Source organism: Myxine glutinosa, chromosome 1, assembly GCF_964187855.1.
Source record: "Myxine glutinosa chromosome 1, kmMyxGlut1.1, whole genome shotgun sequence".
Taxonomy (NCBI): domain Eukaryota; kingdom Metazoa; phylum Chordata; class Myxini; order Myxiniformes; family Myxinidae; genus Myxine; species Myxine glutinosa.
Window position 1 is genome coordinate 17,377,161 of NC_136261.1, and position 17,521 is coordinate 17,394,681.

At 45.4% G+C, this 17,521-nt stretch overlaps 1 protein-coding gene across 1 annotated transcript in view; it reads right to left on the bottom strand.

The window, feature by feature from the left end:
* Positions 1–1,351: 1,351 nt before the first annotated feature.
* Positions 1,352–17,521, bottom strand: part of LOC137419022 (uncharacterized) — a 32,611-nt gene continuing 16,441 nt past the window's right edge. The window contains exons 6-7 of the mRNA XM_078780376.1: positions 17,206–17,256; positions 1,352–3,836 (exon numbers count right to left, since the gene is read on the bottom strand). Of these exons, the coding sequence (XP_078636502.1) occupies positions 1,477–3,836; positions 17,206–17,256 (2,411 nt within the window). The 3' untranslated portion in view covers positions 1,352–1,476. The remainder of the gene's footprint in view (positions 3,837–17,205; positions 17,257–17,521) is intronic.

Consider the following 17,521-nt stretch of genomic DNA (forward strand, 5'->3'; position numbering starts at 1 on the left):
ACAAAAACCTTGACCCATTTGTGACCTTCCAGCCGGCTCACAGCTTTCCTTCCCCGAGGCAAAACACACCGGCCACTCGTGCTCGGGTGATGTTCCTCAGCCCCAATTACACTGCACCTGCTTGCCAGTTTGTTCAGCATCAACTGTTGCTGAGCAGACCCAATTATTTAGTTTCATGGAATAGTTTCATTCTATATATTTTGATTGGAATTAGAATTATTCCGATTACAATTATTTAATAATGTTTGACAAAACAATGTACAGGGCATACCTGGCCTCAGCACGCACCTCTCTTTCCATGGGTCTGGCCCTTGATATTGTTCTCCATTAACTTGTTTATGATGATGTGTATCTGCTTGACATCGTCCTCTGGTGTGACTCTGCTGTTGTGCATGATACGGCCAATAAAACATTCAGCCATGTCTCTAAAACATATCTTCACCAGGGTCACTGTGGTAGGAGGTACCATAATCTGCATGGTTGCATGTCCATCAAAGATAATAGCATTGCATCTCTGGATTTCTGCAATCTTGGCCCAGGTACTAACTCTTTAAGTTTTTGCATTAAATATGACTGGGTGCAGGACATAATGGCACCATCCTCAGAAAAGAGACTTAGTGGTAGTGGAGCATTCACAAATGCTAGCTCTTTTAAAAAGCACCTTCGTGTGTGCATTCACAGCCAGAAGTCTGAGATACACCACTTCACCATCGATGGATACATCCTTGTGACGCACCCTTACCTTTTGATGCACATCAGACGTGGTCCTAATTTTTACCCTGTGCTCACGAAGCAAAAAGCAGGGTTAGGCAATCAGTTGCGCATGTGAGTGTCTGCATTTTAAAAATGCATTTTCTCGGCAACCGTTGGTCTGACTGACATGAAATTCAGCTGTTCTGAAGCTAGTTGCACTTTTCCTTGTGTTGCAGGATGTGACCACAGTGCGGTGATGCTTGTTAAATTCTAATACCTGGCCATATTCCTGATTTTCAGGTTGTTTATACAAAAGTATGTGGATACAGACACCTCAATAGCAAGGCCACCTTTTCTTTTTGTATACAAGTCATCTGCTAAGTTGTAATTCTTTGTTTTCTATGTTGAGAATGTGAATATCTTGTTGATTGTTGTCTCCATATGAGGGTTCAAGGAGGTGGAAGAAAGTTCTCCCAGAACTGAAAATCTCCACCTCCTTCTTTGGGAAGGGATCATAATTCATAAAACAGATTGTGAAACCTCATTCTCATAGCTTTGTTCCAAGGGGTCTTTTTAGCATCCTCACTGTACCACTGACAGCCTCCACTTGTAGCTCTTTTGTCGTGATATTCCCTGGAATGTATTTTTAATGACGCAGTAAGGGTCGTCTTGATCATCCCTGTTGCTCCGACTATCACTGGTACAATTTCAACTTTCTTCAATTTCCAAGAGTTCTTGACCTCATTTTTCAGATCCTTGGTTTGTGCAGCATTTAGTTCCAAGTCATTGGCAAATCTCTTCTGAGTGAGATCTGAGATGACAATGCAAACTGCCTGACTGTGTGAATGTCTTGTTGCAGATTGTGCACTTGTAAGGCCTCTCTCCTGTATGAATTCTAAGATGAGAATGCAAACTGCCCGACTGTGTGAATGTCTTGTTGCAGATTGTGCACTTGTAAGGCCTCTCTCCTGTATGAATTCTAAGATGAGAATGCAAACTGCCTGACTGCGTGTATGTCTTGTTACAGATTGTGCACTTGTAAGGCCTCTCTCCTGTATGAATTTTAAGATGAGATTGCAAACTGCCTGAATGTGTGAATGTCTTGTTGCAGATTGTGCACTTGTAAGGCCTCTCTCCTGTATGAATTCTAAGATGAGATTGCAAACTGCCTGACTGTGTGAATGTCTTGTTGCAGATTGTGCACTTGTAAGGCTTCTTTGCAGTATGAATTCTAAGATGAGATTGCAAATGTCCTGACTGCGTGAATGTCTTGTTACAGATTGTGCACTTGTAAGGCCTCTCTCCTGTATGAATTTTAAGATGAGACTGTAAATTTCCTGACAGCGTGAATGTCTTGATACAGATTGTGCACTTGTAAGGACTCTCTCCTGTATGAATTCTAAGATGAGAATGCAAACTGCGCGACTGCGTGAATGTCTTGTTACAGATAGTGCACTTGTAAGGCCTCTCTCTTGTATGAATTTTAAGATGAGATTGCAAACTACCTGACTGCGTGTACGTCTTGTTGCAGATTGTGCACTTGTAAGGACTCTCTCCTGTATGAATTCTAAGATGAGAATGCAAACTGCCCGACTGCGTGAATGTCTTGTTACAGATTGTGCACTGGTAAGGTTTCTCTCCTGTATGAATTTTAAGATGAGATTGCAAACTGCCTGAATGCATGAATGTCTTGTTACAGACTGTGCACTTGTAAGGCCTCTCTCCTGTATGAATTTTAAGATGAGACTGTAAATTTCCTGACAGCGTGAATGTCTTGATACAGATTGTGCACTTGTAAGGACTCTCTCCTGTATGAATTCTAAGATGAGAATGCAAATTGCCTGACCACGTGAATGTCTTGTTACAGATTGTGCACTTGTGAGGCCTCTCTCCTGCATGAATTTTAAGATGAGACTGCAAATTGCCTGACTGTGTGTATGTCTTGTTACAGATTGTGCACTTGTAAGGCCTCTCTCCTGTATGAATTTTAAGATGAGATTGCAAACTGCCTGAATGCATGAATGTCTTGTTACAGATTGTGCACTTGTAAGGCCTCTTTCCTGTATGAATTCCAAGATGAGTGTGCAAATTGCCTGACTGTGTGAATGTCTTGTTACAGATTGTGCACTTGTAAGGCCTCTCTCCTGTATGAATTTTAAGATGAGATCGCAAACTGCCTGAATGTGTGAATGTCTTTTTACAGATTGTGCACTTGTAAGGCCTCTCTCCTGTATGAATTTTAAGATGACTTTGAAAATTGCCTGAATGCGTGAATGCCTTGTTACAGATTGTGCACTTGTGAGGCCTCTCTCCTGTATGAATTCTAAGATGAGATTGCAAATTGCCTGAATGCATGAATGCCTTGCTGCAGATTGTGCACTTGTGAGGCCTCTCTCCTGTATGAATTTTAAGATGAGATTGCAAATTGCCTGAATGCATGAATGCCTTGCTGCAGATTGTGCACTTGTTAGGCCTCTTTCCTGTATGAATTTTAAGATGAGAAAGCAAATTGCCTGACCATGTGAATGTTTTGGAACAGATTGTGCACTTGTAAGGCCTCTCTCCTGTATGAATTCTAAGATGAGAATGCAAACTGCCTGAATGTGTGAATGTCTTGTTGCAGATTGTGCACTTGTAAGGCCTCTCTCCTGTATGAATTCGAACATGAGATTGGAAATTGTATCTCCGTGTGAATGTCTTGTTGCATGTTGTGCACTTGTAAGGCCTCTCTCCTGTATGGATTCTAAGATGAGATTGGAAATGGTGTCTCCGCATGAATGTCTTGTTGCAAACGGAACACTTGTGCATCTTTTCTCCTGTGTGATTAAACATGTGGCTTTTGAAATGACTTGATTTTGAAAATGATTTGTTGCAAAATTTGCACTTGTAGAGTTTTCCCACGATGTATCCTTTCAGCTCTCCTTGCAAAAACTTTGATGTATGGGATAACCTTTCAGCAACAACAGATTTTTCTCCATGATTCCTCAACAAATGAACACAATCAGTTCTTTCAAAGTTGTGTTTAGGTTTCTTGTTCCATGGTTGCTGTTCTTGCTTTTCTGTGTGAAGTCTGACTTGGACATGAGGAAAGCAGCCTGGAACATTTATGTCAGAATTCTTCTGAGTATGCTCACTTTGACTGCCTGAGAAGGGGTTGAAGGGGCAGAAACAAATCACAGACATGAATTTGAATTGGTTGATGAAGGATCCTTGTAAATGCAATGTGGACAGTTAAAGTCCATCTCAAATGTCCAATTTCACAAATGTCCAACATTTCTGAAACAATCTGATTATTACATAAATATGGAAGTTTGTTGCAATGAAAGAAAAACACATCATTCTAAAAGGAAACTAGAACGGCACTCAGCAGAGAGGAGACCTCCGCCTGGTTGGCCATATCACTCAATGGTGAAGAATCACTTGAAAAATTAAATAATTCTCATATTCGAATCCATATTCAGATCTTCACCAGAATCAAATTGATTCGTCATTGTCACACACACAACCTGTCCACCAAGTTTCGTCCAAATCCATCCATAACTTTTTGAGATATCCCGCAATGTATAGTTTTTGGCGCTATCTCCCAATGGCGAAAAGTCACTTATGAAATTAAATAATTCTCATATCCGAATCCACATACAGATCTTCACCAAAATCGAATTGAATCGTCCTTGTCAGACACCCAACCGGTCCACCAAGTTTCGCCCAAATCCGTCCACAACGTTTTGAGATATCCTGCTGTGTATCGTTTTTGGCCCTGTCTCCCAATGGTGAAGAATCACTTCAAAAAATTCGAGAAGCCGGATCCGAATCCGGATCTTCACCAAAATCTAACAATTTTGGCCTTGTGACATACGCTACATCTCTGCCAAATTTCGTCCGAATCCATCCACAACTTTTTGAGATATCTTGTTCACAAACAAACGGACAAACAGACAGGGGTGAAAACATAACCTCCATCCACCTATGGTGGCGGAGGTAACCAGAAAGCATCTGATGATGTGAAGACCGTCCGCATTCACTTTGTATTCGGACTTCCTCTTCCGTATGCCAAACATGACAAAAACAGCAAAAAAAAAAAAAAAAAATTACGATTTTATGCGACCTTACCCTTCAGACATCAACACAAAAAGGTTTCAATCACCCAATATGTAAACCCTCCTTGACCTTAAAGTCAATCACATGGATATCAACAATTTTGTGGCCTTCACCTTTGACCTCAAAACAACTGCATTCCCCAGCATCTTATTGGTGAGGCAATTCAATTATTATTATTATTATTATTTTTTTTGTATACAAGATCGAGGCTCTTGAAAGAGCTAACATCAATCACAAAAAAGAGAAACTGACACACAAAGCATACAATAAAGGGAGCGGGAGACAAGATGGGGAGAGAGAGGGAAGCACACAAGTCCAACAGCAGAGAACAGGGACAACGGAAGATCCATGAGAGGGAGAGGGCTTGGGGGGAGGAAGGATGGGAAGGTGGGGGGGGGGGGTGGGAAAGGTATAAAACACATGGACACTGCGAGAACTTCCAAGAAAGAAAGAAGTCGGGATTTCAAAAAAGAAAAGTGGATCTGGGGTGAATTAACGGGGGTAGAAGAGATCAAGGTTTTGGATGGGGGAAGACAAGAGATGGTGGTGAACAGCTGTTTTAAAGACCTGGAGGGAGGAGTGGGATTGAAGAGAGTGAGGGAGTTTGTTCCAGAGGCGGGAGTAAAGAGGAATGAAGGAGTGAAGGTGAGCATAGAGTCTTGATTTTGGGCAATTTCACCACAAGAGGGACACTGGCAGATCTTGTGCGACCTGTAGGAATATTTGCGGGACAGAGCACAGATAGAGCTGGGGGAGCGAGGCCAGATAAGAGTCGGTAGAAGACAGAAAGACCACCTACCTGCCTGCGATGAGTGAGTGAAAGGCCCTCGGAGTTAGCTTCATCACAGGAGATTTCAATGATTCTGAAAGCTTTGGTTTCAACAGCGTGAAGAGGAGCTAGGTGTGAGGCAGGAGCACCAGCCCAGAGGGGAGAACAGTATTCCATTGAGCTGCAGGTGAAAGCCTTGCATGTGGTGAGGAGCTCAGGTGTGCCAAGGAAGGACTTTGCACGATGAAGGATGCCCAGTCGGCGACTGGCTTTGGAGGCCAGCTTGGAAATGTGTTTTTCCAAAGAAAGATCATGGCAGATAGTGAGACCCAAAAGCTTGAGTGACAGAACTTCTTGGAGAGGATTGTTCAGAAAGTAGATGGGAGGGTTGTCCAGTCGGTCTTTTCGGAGAGACATGGTAAGAGTGTGAGATTTGTTGGGATTGAAAGACATGGTCCACTTGTTTGACCAGTCTGTGTTTGACCAGCCAAGCCAGCCGTTCCTTAAGGGGTTTGAATGGAGTGCTTGCTCGAATGCTTTAACCACTTGGCAATCTCTCCACAAAAAACAGCAATCTTCAAGTCTTTCCACAGATTTTCAATGGGATTCAAGTCTGGGCTTTGGTTGGGCCACTCAAGGACTTTCAGGTTCTTGTACTTAAGCCATTCCAGTGTTGCTTTGTCTGCATGCTTGGGGTCATTGTCGTGTTGGAACATAAATCTTCGCCGCAGCATAAGGTCTTTTGCACTCTGAAGCAGGTTCTTGTCAAATAATTTCTCAAGCCTGTATTTGGCTCCATTCATTGTTCCCTCTATCCTTACAAGTTTCCCAATCCCTGCTGCTGAAAAGCATCCCCATAACCTGATGCTGCCAACACCATGCTTCACGGTAGGGATATGGTGTTAGATGGGTGATGAGATGTCCTCGGTTTCTGCCAGACGTAGCGCTTTGCATTCAAGTACGTGTTAAATTTTCATCTCATCAGATCACAGAATATTTTACCTCATGCTTTGAGTCTTTCACATACCTTTTTGCACCAGGCATGTTGTCATGTGCCTTTTTCTCATGTGTGTCTTCTGTCTGGCCCCTCTCCCATATAGCCTAGATTTGTGAAGTGCTGCAGAGACTAGTCCCTCCATCAGGTTCTCCCATCTCAGCCAAGGAGTTCTGTAGTTCTGTCAGAGTGGCAATTGGGTTCTTCGTCACCTCCCTGACCAAGGTCCTTCTTGCCAGGTTGCTCAATTTGTTCAGACGGCCAGCACTCGGAAGAGTCTGGGTAGTTCCATACTATTTCCATTTCCTAATGATGGAGCTCACTGTGCTCTTGGGAACTTTCAACATTAGAAATAGTTTTGTACCCTACCCCAGATCTATGCCTCCTCACAATTATCTTGGAATTATATGGACAGTTCCTTCATGGTAGAGTTTCAGCTCTGAAGTGCACTGTAAACTGTGGGACCTTATGTCGGTGTGTTTGTTTCTAAATCATGTCCAATCAAGTTGTAGAGACATCAGAGGATGATCGAAGGAAATTGGATGCACCTGAGCTCAATTTGGAGTGGCATCGTCAAGGGGTTGAATACTTATTGACTCAAGACATTTAAGCTTTTCATTTTTTATGGGTAAAAATGTCGATTTTTTTTTTCTTTTTCCTCGTCTTCTTCAAATACATATTAACACCAAAAAACACGGTCCGTGAAGCCATGAGGCGGCGAGGCTGTGTTACTATTGTCAGGGTTCGTTGTCCGCTGTTCAATAAGAATGGAGGACAAACTCCTTGAGAATATGAGCTGTCTTTATTACGTAGCCGGTACAACACGTGCGGGAGATTAGGAGGGCACGAAACTGGCCGTCCTTTCTCGAAATATATTTCCCAGTGAGCTTCATTTATAAGCAGGCAAGAACAATATTGTAAGTGTTTTTCGTCCAAGAGTATGCCACGCATACAATCTTGAAGGTCAGATTCCAACACGGAATGGCCTGTTCTCCTGAAAAACCCACAATGTGTTTTAAAATCTTCAGATAAGCAGAGAGAAGCACAGACAAGCTTTGTGGTCAGAACAACAAAAGCAAGATTAAAAAAAGATCACAGAGCATGACATGTGCATCCTCAGCAGACTAATGAGAAAAGTTTGACAAAGCAACCATTAGCTCCCACACTATGCATCAATTAATTACGTACAGTTTGAATATCAGTTGTATCCTGGCTATTAATTACATACATCAATTAATTACTGACTGTTGGAATATACATTTCGACCAGTTAGACTGCTCAGTCTCCTTAGAACTTTGAAGACCCTTTAAGTCCCCTAAAATCCCCAAGACCAGTAAAGACCCAAAATAACCACAATACCTAACCTCTCCTCTCTACCCCTCACTCTCCTCTCCTCTCCACCCCTCACAACAATGTCCCCCCTCTCTCTCTCTCCCCATCCATAATCACCCCCTTCCTTTCTTCCTCCTTCCCCTCTTTCTCTCTCCCTCTCCCCATTCTCGTTCCGCTACCCTTCTTGATCCCCTTCCCCTCCCCTGTCCTCTGCCCATCACTTTCCCATCCCTCCATTCCACTCACCACCCCCTCTCCCCTTTCCATCTCCCTCCTACCCCTCCCCTCCACCCTCCCATCACCCTTTTCCTCCCCTCCTCTCTCCCCCCCTCTCTTCCAATTCCTGGCACAAAGCAACTCTGCGTTGCCCGGCAACGCCGGCTACTTTTGCTAGTTACACAAATTACAAATCAATAATATCACCAATATTACAAATAAATGTGCAGAAAAAAATAGCCATGTTATGATTGGTGTGAATCATAACAACACAGCAACTCAAGTTGTCAGGTCATTATCCTCAGTTAAAACAAGCCCATGCATCTGTGGTGACGTGTGGGCAGGCAAGCGTAGCGAAGTGATCCACACTAGTTCTCATGATAAAGCTTTGTTGAAAATTTGATGACAAAAGCTCAAATGGCAAAGAAGTTACAGCCCGGACAGGCACACAGACAGACAGACAGACAGCCAGACAGATAGATACACACAGAAGTGATTGCAAAACCCCTGCATGGGAAACAGGCTAAAAACACATCATACGCCACTGCTTGACATTCCTTGTCCTGCATGAACTATGCAAAAGCTTCTCCATGAGTCTTCGACAATGAAGACTAAAATTATACATCTTCTTGTCCACCTTCAAAAGTTTCCCTTCACTATTTTTTCACGTATTCCTTTGATAGTGTTGCATGAATGGCCTCCACCAAGAAAGCATGCAATGTTGACTGAGAATCGCACACACTAGGGTCGTCTGAAATTGAGATGACCGGCTTCGGACAAAATTTGACACAGAACACACCAAGCTGTGGTGGATGCACCACATTTCAATGCGTATGTCTAAACACACTCGTCATCACGATTACAATTCTCCAATTTTCGTCCTTCAAGGACTACAAAAAGTACGGAAATGATTTGTGCGGGAAGTAAAGCAGTAGATGGGTAGAAACGTTCGAACTGAAATCAGGCCACATTTACAACTCGTGCATGTAAGCTTGGTGGTGAGTGCATGAAAACTTGGTGGTGAGTGCATGAAAACTTGTGGCTGAGTGTGATGGGGATTTCATCAGACTCCTCATACAGATGGAGCCAAATTGTGGACAACACAAAAAGTTTACATGTTGCACTGTGCCCTGTAGACGAGTGAGATTTGAGGCTCTGGTTATGTTTTAAAACAGCATTGCATTTATTTAACCTCGCCTCGACAACTATGTACTATTTCTCTTTGCGAGGCAGCAATCCGTATTGGTTGAAGGAATGAACACAAAAAGCATGTTGACAGTTATTTCGACCTTGTGCAAAGTATATTAATGCCAGTGTGACTTGGTGTGGCTAAGATTTCTGAGTCGTGGGGACTCAGAATTTCTTCCTTACGTAAGCCTTATCTTGAATAAATTCTCTTGTACATTGTCCGGAGTTCTAAAGTGATTTCCTAAGTAATTAGGAGTAATTAGAACTTTTCTGTTGCCCAGAAACAACTTGCCTTCGTCTCCTGGAAAGCAAATCCAACAGAAGGAAATCTCATTTCCTTTCACAAAGCCCTAAACAAGTGTGTGTCCACCCTCAGGAGAGCCAGGAAACAATATCTCTCCGTTCTCAAGACCGAACTCTCTTATCTGTCTCCCTCTTCCAAATCCTGGTGGCGTCTGGTCAAATCCGTTTCTGGTGTTTGTTCCCCCTCCATCCCCTCCCTTACCTCAAACGGCTACACAGCTGACTCCGCACGTGAAAAAGCTGAATGCCTCAACTCTGTGTTTGCCTCTAAATCTTGTGTCCCAAACCCATCCCTCTCTGTACCCACCATACCCAGTCGTACCCTGCTGCTCCTGGACTCCGTGTCCTTTCCTCCTGACAAGGTGGAAAAGTTTCTGTCAACCCTCGACTCTGATTCTGCAACTGGACCCGACGGCATCAGCCCACGGGTCCTAAAATCCTGCTCTGCTGCTCTATCTCACCCTCTCTCTGTTCTCTTCACCCTCTCTTTTGCTCAAGGTCAACTGCCATCTGCTTGGAAATCAGCCAACATCACCGCTTTGCACAAAAAAGGTGCAAAAACAGATCCTAGCAACTACAGACCAATCAGCCTTCTCCCAATTATCAGCAAAGTCATGGAATCCATCATTGCTTCGGATATGAAATCTTTCCTCTTCTCCAATGGCTTGATCTCTGATCATCAATTTGGTTTCAGACCAGGTCACTCTACTCTGGACATGCTGCTTCTGCTGTCTCAACAATGGATGGAGGTCCTCAATGCCAAACAGGAAATTAGAGCTGTCTCCCTCGACATATCACGTGCCTTCGACACGGTCTGGCACCCCGCTCTGCTCACCAAACTCTCCTCCTTTGGTATCCATGGAAATCTCCACGCATGGCTGGCGGACTTCCTCTCTAGTCGTCGTCAACGTGTGGCCCTGAATGGGTTTCTCTCATCTCCTCTTCCTGTTCAGGCTGGAGTTCCCCAAGGCAGTGTTCTGGGCCCCATGCTTTTTCTGGTCTTCATCAATGATCTCTCTGACTCTTTCGAAAATCCTCTCTATCTCTTTGCTGATGACTCCACTCTCTGCCGCTCCATTCCTCTTCCCTCAGATCGGCAGTCTGCTGCCTCCTCACTCTCTGAAGACCTGGACAAAATCACAGACTGGTCAAACAAGTGGAACATGTCTTTCAATCCTGACAAATCTCACACTCTTACTATGTCTCTCCGAAAAGATCGACTGGACAACCCTCCCATCTACTTTCTCAACAATCCTCTCCAAGAAGTTCTGTCGCTCAAGATTTTGGGTCTCACTATCTGCCATGATCTTTCTTGGGAAAACCACATTTCCAAGCTGGCCTCCAAAGCCAGTCGCCGACTGGGCATCCTCCGTCGTGCGAGGTCCTTCCTCGGCACACCTGAGCTCCTCACCACATACAAGGCTTTCATCCGCAGCTCAATGGAATACTGTTCTCCCCTATGGGCCGGTGCTCCTGCCTCACACCTAGCTCGGCTTCACGCTGTTGAAACCAAAGCTTTCAGAATTATTGGAATCTCCCGCGATGAAGCTATCTCTGAGGGCCTTTCACCCACTCACCGCAGGCAGGTAGGTGGTCTTTCTGTCTTCTACCGACTCCTCTCCGGCCTTGCACCCCCAGCTCTCTCTGTGCTCTGTCCCCCAAATATTCCTACAGGTCGCACAAGATCTGCCAGCAACCCTCTGATGGTTAAACTGCCGAAATCTCGGCTCTCTGCTCACCTTCACTCTTTCATTCCTCTTTTCTCCCGCCTCTGGAACAAACTCCCTCACTCCCTTCAATCCCACTCCTCCCTCCAGGTCTTTAAAACAGCTGTTCACCACCATCTCTTATCTTCCCCCATCCAAAACCTTGATCTTTTCTACCCCCGCTAATTCACCCCAGATCCACCTTGTTTGAAATTCCAACTTCTTTCCTGGAAGTCCTGGCAGTGTCCATATGTTTTATACCTCTCCCACCGCCCCCTTCCCACGCCCCCCCCAAAGCCCTCGCCCTCTCTCAGATCTCTCGATGTCTCCATGTCTCTCGGTCCCTGCTCTCAAATGTTGTGTTTGTGTCCTTCCCCCTCTCTCCCCATCTTGTCTACCGCTCCCTATGTTATATGTTTTATGTGTCGGTTTGTCTTTTTGTGTGATTAATGTTCGCTCTTTCACGAGCCTCGATCTTGTATACAAAACAAAACAAAACAAAAAAAAAAAAAAAAAAATGGATACAGGTAAAATCCCTGACTCACAGCTTGGTGGTGAGTGCATGAAAGCTTGGTGGTGAGTGCATGAAAGCTTGGTGGTGAGTGCATGAAAGCTTGGTGGTTAGTGCATGAAAGCTTGGTGGTGAGTGCATGAAAGCTTGCTGGTGAGTGCATGAAAGCTTGGTGGTGAGTGAATGAAAACTTTCTGGTGAGTGCATGAAAGCTTGCTGGTGAGTGCATGAAAGCTTGCTGGTGAGTGCATGAAAGCTTGCTGGTGAGTGCATGAAAGCTTGCTGGTGAGTGCATGAAAGCTTGCTGGTGAGTGCATGAAAGCTTGCTGGTGAGTGCATGAAAGCTTGCTGGTGAGTGCATGAAAGCTTGCTGGTGAGTGCATGAAAGCTTGATGGTGAGTGCATGAAAGCTTGCTGGTGAGTGCATGAAAGCTTGCTGGTGAGTTCTTTTTCTTTTCTTTTTTTGTAGACTGAATCGAGGCTCCTGAAAGAGCTAACATTTACTTCACAAACAAATCAACCAGACAAACAAAATATATAAAAAGAGGGAGCGGAAGACAAGATGGGGAGAGAAGGGGAAGCACACAAACACAACATTTGAGAGCAGGGAGATGTGTGGGAGGGAGACGGCTTGGGGGGAGGAGGCGTAGGAAGGGGGGGGGGGGGGTGGGAGAAGTATAAAACACAAGGACACCAAGGACTTCCAGGACAAAAGTTGCTATTTCAAAAACGTGGAATTGGGGTGAAATTAGCGGGGGTAGAAAAGATCAAGGTTTTGGATGGGGGAAGATAAGAGATGGTGGTGAACAGCTGTTTTAAAGACCTGGAGGGTGGAGTGGGATTAAAGAGAGTGAGGGAGTTTGTTCCAGAGGCAGGAAAAAAGAGAAATGAATGAGTGAAGGTGAGCAGAGAGTCTTGATTTTGGCAGTTTAACCATAAGAGGGTTGCAGGCAGATCTTGTGCGACCTGTAGGAATATTTGCGGGACAGAGCCCAGAGAGAGCTGGGGGGGGGGGGGGGCAAGGCCGGAGAGGAGTCGGTAGAAGACGGAAAGACCACCAACCTGCCTGCGGTGAGTGAGTGAGAGGCCCTTGGAGTTAGCTTCATCGCGGGAGATTCCAACGATTCTGAATGCTTTGGTTTCAACAGCGTGAAGACGATCTAGGTGTGAGGCAGGAGCACCAGACCAGAGGGGAGAGCAGTATTCCATTGAGCTGCGGATGAAAGCCTTGTATGTGGTGAGGAGCTCAGGTGTGCCAAGGAAGGACTTCACACGACGGAGGATGCCCAGTCGGCGACTGGCTTTGGAGGCCAGATTTGAAATGTGGTTTTCCCAGGAAAGATCATGGCAGATAGTGAGACCCAAAAGCTGGAGTGACAGAACTTCTTGGAGAGGATTATTCAGAAAGTGGATGGGAGGGTTGTCCAGTCGGTCTTTTCGGAGAGACCGTAAGAGTGTGAGATTTGTCAGGATTGAAAGACATGTTCCACTTGTTTGCCCAGTCTGTGATTTTGTCCAGGTCTGCAGAGAGTGAGGAGGCTGCAGTCTGCCGATCTGAGGGATGAGGAATGGAGCGACAGAGAGAAGAGTCATCAACAAAGAGATAGAGAGGATTTTCAAGAGAGTCAGAGAGATCATTGATGAAGACCAGAAAAAGCACAGGGCCCAGAACACTGCCTTGGGGAACTCCAGCCTGAACAGGAAGAGGAGATGAGAGAAACCCATTCAGGGCCACACGTTGACTACGACTAGAGAGGAGGTCCGCCAGCCATGCGTGGAGATTTCCATGGATACCAAAAGAGGAGAGTTTGGTGAGCAGAGCGGGTTGCCAGACCGTATCGAAGGCACGTGATATGTCAAGGGAGATAGCTCTAATTTCCTGTTTGGCATTGAGGACCTCCATCCATTGTTAAGAAAGCAGAAGCAGCATGTCCAGAGTAGAGTGACCAGGTCTGAAACCAAATTGATGATCAGAGATCAAGCCATTGGAGAAGAGGAAAGATTTCATATCTGAAGCAATGATGGATTCCATGACTTTGCTGATAATTGGGAGAAGGCTGATTGTCTGTAGTTGCTGGGATCTGTTTTTGCACCTTTTTGTGCAAAGCGGTGATGTTGGCAGATTTCCAAGCAGATGGCAGATGACCTTGAGCAAAAGAGAGGGTGAAGAGAACAGAGAGAGGGAGTGAAAGAGTGGAAGAACAGGATTTTAGGACCCGTGGGCTGATGCCGTCAGGTCCAGTTGCAGAATCAGAGTCGAGGGTTGACAGAAACTTTTCCACTTGTCAGGACGAAAGGACACAGAGTCCAGGAGCAGCTGGGTACGATTGGGTATGGTGGGTGCAGAGAGGGATAGGTTTGGGACACAAGATTTAGAGGCAAACACAGAGTTGAGGCATTCAGCTTTTTCACGTGCGGAGTCAGTCGTGTGGCCGTTTGAGGTGAGGGAGAGGATGGAGGGGGAACAAACACCAGAAACAGATTTGACCAGATGCCACCAGGATTTGGAAGAGGGAGACAGATAAGAGAGTTCAGTCCTGAGAACGGAGAGATATTGTTTCCTGGCTCTCCTGAGGGTGGACACACACTTGTTTCGGGCTTTGTGAAAGGAAATGAGATTTCCTTCCGTTGGATTTGCTTTCCAGGAGACGATAGCAAGTTGTTTCTGGGCAATAGCCTCACCACAAGATTCCGTGTACCATGGACGGGAGGAAGGGTATGACAACTGAAGACGAGATGGGATAAATCTGTACATGAGAGAGAGCAATTTACTTTGGAAGAATTCCCAGGACGAGTTGATGTCAGAGGCGGTAGAGATGGGAGACCAGTCAGATGATTGATGGCTGCTTGAAGACCGTGCCAGCTGGCCTGAGTGAAATGCCAGACTCGTCGACGCTGAGGAGGCTCTCTGAGAATGGTCAGAGTGATGTCCACTTTAACAAGCACATGATCAGATGAGTCGATTGGAGCAGAAGAAGAGCAGCAGACATTTTCAGGGAAGTTGGTCATAACGAAGTCCCGAAGAGAGATGCTCCGTTGACTGAGATCCGGGTCGGGGAAAATTGACAGATTGTGTCAGTCCCAGTGAGTCACAGAAGTCCTTTGCTGAAGAGCCATGGCTGGTGAGAGAGGTACCCACACCCAGCCAACTGGCATGGTGACAATTGAAATCACCACATATGAGGAAGAGAGAGTTGGGATGGGTAGATATAAGTTGGTCCATATTATTAGACAGCGAGATGTAGATGGAGTCATCACTGTTTGGTGGACGGTACAACACACATTTGAACAAAAGGTGGGAGCGAAGGGGAAGCCGTAGCCAAAGGTATTCCTGGGGGTGAGGTGGAGAGAGGGCAGTGCAGGACGAGTGAGGAAGAGAGTTTTTTTTATAAAGATAGCAACCCCACCTCCAGGACGAGGCTCAGGTCTATCATACCGGAGGAGGGGAGTAACCTGGGAGAGATACCAAGGAATCAGAGACCTCATGAAGGAGGAAAGTTTCTGTTAAGCAGATCACGTCTGGTTTGTCAGAAGCAACCTGCATGGAGAGATCAGTCAAGTTTGAGCGAAGGCCCCAGATGTTTGAGGTCCATACTGTTAAAGAAGAGGAAGGGGGAGCATCGGATACAGAACAGGGGGGGGGGGGGGGAGCGGTAGGGTAAGATGTGGAAGAGGAGGAAGAGCTGTTGAAGGTGTGTCAGAGATTTCAGAATAGCTTGGAGAAAGGGAAGAATGGGGCGGACAAAAGGTTTGATGGTGATTGGTTGAGGTGTTATTTGAGGAGGGGGAAGAGTGAGGCAGAAGGTTGAGGGAGATGAAGGTGAAAGTTGGAAGGGGGAAGAAGCGGGGAGGACGCTTTGAGGAGGAGGGGTGAGAGGGGAGTCTAGGAGGGGAGGAGTGAGGGAGAGTCTCGGAGGGGAGGGGTGTGGGGGGATTTTAGGAGGGGAGGGGCAAGGGAGAAGATTTGAAAGAGATGGGTGATGGGGATGATTTGCAGGGGAGGGGCAAGGGGGTAGATTTAGAGGGGAGGGGTGATGGGGACGTTTTGGAGGGGAGGGGTGATGGGGAAGATTTGGAGGGGAGGGGCAAGGGGGAAGATTTGAAAGGGATGGGTGATGGGGAAGATTTGGAGGGGAGGGGCAAGGGGGAATATTTGAAAGAGATGGGTGATGGGGAAGATTTGGAGGGGAGGGGCAATGGGGGTAGATTTGGAGGGACGGGGGATGGGGAAGTTTTGAAGGGGAGGGGTGATGGGGAAGTTTTGGAGGGAAGGGGTGATGGGGAATATTTGGAGGGGAGGGGTGAGATTAGATTTTGAAAAGTGTACGATTAATGGGAAACGAACATTTATTGCAAAATGAGTTTGAGACCTTCGAGTCAAAAATACGTTTGAGGACGCTGAAGGATGGGTGGAGTGCTGGAGAGTTTAGGGAATGTATGAAAGAGGCACTGCAAGAGATGGAATTTTTTTTTGGAATGAATAGATTTGGTGAGCAAGTCGAAAGCATCCTTTTATAGAAGAAGAGGAAAAGGTGTTATAGTATACGACAGAATACAGTTCTTCAGGGGACAGTTGAAAAATTTTTTAACAACGTGATCACGTGATCACAAACAACGTGGTCGAAGAACGAACGAACAAATAAGAACGAACAAACGGATAAGAACAAAGAAGGAATTTTTTTTTCTTTTTTTTTTGAGTTGAGATTTTAAAATAAGGAAGTATGGGGTGAAAAGACCGTGAAAAACAGAGACCAAAAGTAATTGCAGTGCAATCGATGAACCGCTGAGACAAAAACAAAGCCTCAAGCCAAGGTCGGACAGGGTAGCCTACTACATTAGGCCTCAGAATATGCGACACGAACTAACCGACGATTCTGTACACAGGTATGAAAAACCAACACCGAGAATCCCATAAAAGACACACCAATAGTTACACACACCGAAAGAAAGATACAGTTTCGACAAAAACACAATTGTGAAAAATTACTTAACTTCGAAAGCGGCGGCGCATGGACAGCTTTGAAGAGACGTGACCTCCATTCTTGCGCATGCGCACCAAATGCATGAAAGCTTGGTGGTGAGTGCATGAAAGCTTGGTGGTGAGTTCATGAAAGCTTGGTGGTGAGTGCATGAAAGCTTGGTGGTGAGTGCAGGAAAGCTTGTTGCATTTCCGTCAATGGTGTGGGTTTGATCTCCATGGCTGCAGAGTGGATATTCCAGCATTATGCGACAAAGCATAACCAATCCAGGATCAATTCTAGCCTTGAAGTGTTCATGACTCGCAAGTTCCAAAAAATCAATCAAGTGCAGGGGAACTTGAAGTTGGTGTATTTTAAATGTGCAAGTGTGAACCTCAACAAGGATAAAAATACAAGGAAAGCAACTTTATTATTACCTGCAGTGTCCACAGCATCCCAATCAGCTCGTTCAATCTTCACAAAGGAAACTGAAAAAAAACAGCAAATTGGTGAAGAGTTAAAATGTAAGGAAATATTCCATCTGGTCTCCCATCTCTACCGCCTCTGACATCAACCCATCCTGGGAATTCTTCCAAAGTAAATTGCTCTCTCATGCACAGATTTATCCCATCTCTTCTTCAGTTGTCATACCCTTCCTCCCATCCATGGTACACAGAATCTTGTGGTGAGGCTATTGCCCAGAAACAACTTGCTTTCGTCTCCTGGAAAGCAAATCCAACGGAAGGAAATCTC